The sequence below is a fragment of the Myotis lucifugus genome, unplaced genomic scaffold (genome assembly GCF_000147115.1).
Source record: "Myotis lucifugus unplaced genomic scaffold, Myoluc2.0 scaffold_803, whole genome shotgun sequence".
In the NCBI taxonomy this organism is placed as follows: domain Eukaryota; kingdom Metazoa; phylum Chordata; class Mammalia; order Chiroptera; family Vespertilionidae; genus Myotis; species Myotis lucifugus.
In genome coordinates, this window is record NW_005871851.1 from 12,139 (window position 1) to 15,341 (window position 3,203).

The following is a 3,203-nucleotide window of genomic DNA, read 5'->3' on the forward strand; positions in this document are numbered from 1 at the left end:
TAAGATGCGCATTTAGATTCCTGGGGGGCCCCCTCCCCCACCGTCCCTCGCTGCTCCCCTCCTCTCCCCTCCTTCCCTCTCCCCCTCCCCAGCCCTCCCGCCCGGCGCCTACTGTACTCTATTTACCACCCCAGCTGGGCTCGCGCCCGCCCCGCCCACTCCGCACGGATTGGCTGCAAACGCGGAAGAACCGAGCCCTCGCCCCGCGCGCTGGCTCGCCAATGGAGGCGCCCGCTCGGCCTGATGGACGTGACGCCTCCCACCAATGGGGACGCAGGGAAGCTGGACCGCGGAGCCCCGGCGAAGGCAGATAAAAGCCGCCCCGCCGCGCTCGCAGCTTCATTCTGAGCGGATCCGGGTGCCGAGCGCTGGCACCTTGGCAGGCGGCGGCGGCCTGAGCTCCAGGGCAGCCCGCTCCCTCCCGGTCTCTCCTTCCTCCCCCGCGATCAGCATGAAAGCCTTCAGTCCCGTGAGGTCCGTTAGGAAAAACAGCCTCTCGGACCACAGCCTGGGCATCTCCCGCAGCAAGACGCCGGTGGACGACCCGATGAGCCTGCTGTACAACATGAACGATTGCTACTCCAAGCTCAAGGAGCTGGTGCCCAGCATCCCCCAGAACAAGAAGGTGAGCAAGATGGAAATCCTGCAGCACGTCATCGACTACATCCTGGACCTGCAGATCGCCCTGGACTCGCACCCCACCATCGTCAGCCTGCACCACCCGCGGCCCGGGCAGAGCCAGGCGTCCCGGACGCCGCTGACCACGCTGAACACGGACATCAGCATCCTGTCCCTGCAGGTAGGGCTGTCCCCCGGCGCCCCCGCTCGCCGCCGCCGCCGCGCACGCGGGCGATCGCCTGGGCTGCCGCGGGCAGACCCGCTGGCCAGCGGCTGGAGTCGGTGACTTAGAGATGAGCTAATTAACTTTATTTTCTTACAAATGCGCTGTCGATTGAGCCGTGTGTGCAATCGCCGTTAAGTTCTGACATGTTAATGCATCTGTCTTTGATCTGGATTATAGCATAAACGTGTTTAAGGGAACTTGCTGTTCTAGGAACTACTTTAGAGAGAGAGAGAGAGAGAGAGACTCCTTCGATTGTCTAACGCCGTGCCTTTCGTCCCCTTTCTCTCACAGGCTTCTGAATTCCCTTCCGAGTTCATGTCAAATGACAGCAAGGCGCTCTGTGGCTGATTATGGTGAGTGTTAGCTTGTGGCTCCCGCGGGTTCAACTGCCTCTTGGAGTGTTTTTTTTTCACGCGTATGTGCGACGTACTTGTGTGTCTGTAAGAAAAATGTGAATGTGTACTTCGATGTAGGTAGGAAGCTGCTAGTGCTGGTGACTCAAGATCACAGGACATTTTCCTTAAAAAAAAAATTAAAATTAAAATTAAAATGACTTCCTCTGAAGGCGGTCGGGGAGCGTGTGTGTGTGGCGTCTGCCCGGAGTGGAATGCCCAGGCGGCCTCCTGGGCGGCCCCGGTGCTACGAGGTACTAACCTCCGTGTAATTAATCTTATCGCCACAAATTCCGCAGGGATCCTCCTTCCCGAACCCGGGCCTGTGGGATCGGCCCGGCAGCCTCGCTGCCCGGCGCCGGCAGCCAGCCCTGTGATGTGGGATCCGACTTCCCTATCTGTTCACAAGGGCTGTTTCCAATCAAATAATTGTTACAAGAAGCAGACAGGCGCCTGCGAGCGGCCGCTGGAGATCCCAATAGGCGATTGCGGCGGGACTTGTCCCCGGAGCCTCTGCTGTTTCAATGTTTAATTTGCGCTGTCGGGGCCGCATCTGGACGCCAGGGTTTGCCCAATCCCCAGTGTTTGGTTAAATGTTCAAACGGCGGCTTCCTCCTGGCGCCAGGGGCGGCCTCTGCCCCGGGCGGCCTTCTGCTAACCCGCCTTCCTCTGCCATCTTTTGCAGGTGGCCAGGACTTCTCCCCTTCGCTTTGCACAACAACAAATCCACAGGAACTTATTTTTCAGCCTCTCGCGAGGAGGACAGCGCGTTGAATGGGCCTTTTTAAGCCGTGGAGGCAAGACTTGGGGGGGATCAGCCCTCTGCCCCAGGGTGTGTGTCTGGCCTGGCCTGTGAGAGCGTTATTTATGAAAAAGACTTTTCAATGCCCTTTCTGAAGTCGGAAGGTTTCTTCGTATACTCTCCCTCCATGGGGAGCGAACACTTTAAAATCACAAGGAGTTGCCCAATTTCAGCAGACTTTGCCTTTTTTCTCAAAGGTGGAGCGTGACTACCAGAAGGATCCAGTATTCAGTTACTTAAATGGAAGTCTTTTGGTCAGAAATTTACCTTTTTGACACAAGCCTACTGAATGCTGTGTATATATTTATACATAAGTATATACATACATATATATATATTGAGTGGAGCCTGGCGAACTCGTTCACGAGTTTGCTTGTACAGCGGCAGAGATGCCCATTTCTGCAGGCTACGTGTAATGATGTACTCGTTCACGCTAAACTTTTTATAAAAGTTTAGTTGTACACTTAACCCTTTTATACAAAGAAAATAAATCGAGTGTGTTTATTGAATGGTGATTGCCTGCTTTATTTCAGGGGACCAGTGCTATGATTTTTATTCTGCTATGTTATAACTGAACCCGAATCCATGCAAGCTCACGTGTATGTAGGCTGTGTAACGATGATAATAAACCATGTCTGGAGTCAACCCCTGGATTCTGGGTGGTTTTTCAGAGCTGGCTCTTCCTCTCTCTGGCTCTTCCTCCATTTGATGTAACCCTCTCCGTCCCCCTCCCACCGTCCTCAGCCTTGGAGTTGGTGTGCTGAGAATCTTATGCAGCGGTTCTCAACCTGTGGGTCGCAATCCCTTTGGGGGTCGAACGACCCTTTCACAGGGGTCGCCTAAGACCATCAGAAAACACATATATAATTACATATTGTTTTTGTGATGAATCACTATGCTTTCATCATGTTCAATTTGTAACAATGAAATTGGGGGTCACCACAACATGAGGAACTGTATTAAAGGGTCGCGGCATTAGGAAGATTGAGAACCGCTTAATTCTTACGGGTCGTTTGTTGTTGGTTTATTAATGGAGTTTTTACTAGTTTTATATGTGTTAGTTGGTGAAGAGTTGAAGGTAGTTTTTGAATTTAATGAGATTGGGGATTGAGCTATCTATGACACAGGTGATTCTGGAGTATTTACTAAAGAGTCCATGGGAGTA

The 3,203-nt window shown here is 53.1% G+C and overlaps 1 protein-coding gene across 2 annotated transcripts; it reads left to right on the top strand.

Moving 5' to 3' along the window:
* The first annotated feature begins 327 nt into the window (after window positions 1–327).
* Window positions 328–2,683, top strand: LOC102434268 (DNA-binding protein inhibitor ID-2). 2 transcript variants are annotated; one of them, XM_023747164.1, is made up of 3 exons: window positions 328–799; window positions 1,136–1,197; window positions 1,536–1,915. In XM_023747164.1, exons 1-2 carry the CDS (start codon window positions 452–454, stop codon window positions 1,190–1,192), a joined length of 405 nt encoding a protein of 134 aa, XP_023602932.1. In that variant the 5' UTR covers window positions 328–451; the 3' UTR covers window positions 1,193–1,197; window positions 1,536–1,915. The 2 variants fall into 2 exon arrangements, with proteins under 2 accessions (XP_023602932.1, XP_006106381.2); XM_006106319.3 differs by lacking the exon at window positions 1,536–1,915 and adding an exon at window positions 1,922–2,683 and having other exon boundaries at window positions 329–799.
* The last annotated feature ends 520 nt before the right edge of the window (window positions 2,684–3,203 follow it).

Bases quoted from the DNA above. Each gene is read 5' to 3' on its own strand.
- LOC102434268 (XM_023747164.1), top strand. From the start codon at position 452: ATGAAAGCCTTCAGTCCCGTGAGGTCCGTTAGGAAAAACAGCCTCTCG. The intron at 800-1,135 runs GTAGGGCTGTCC...TTTCTCTCACAG, and splicing joins TCAGCATCCTGTCCCTGCAG to GCTTCTGAATTCCCTTCCGA.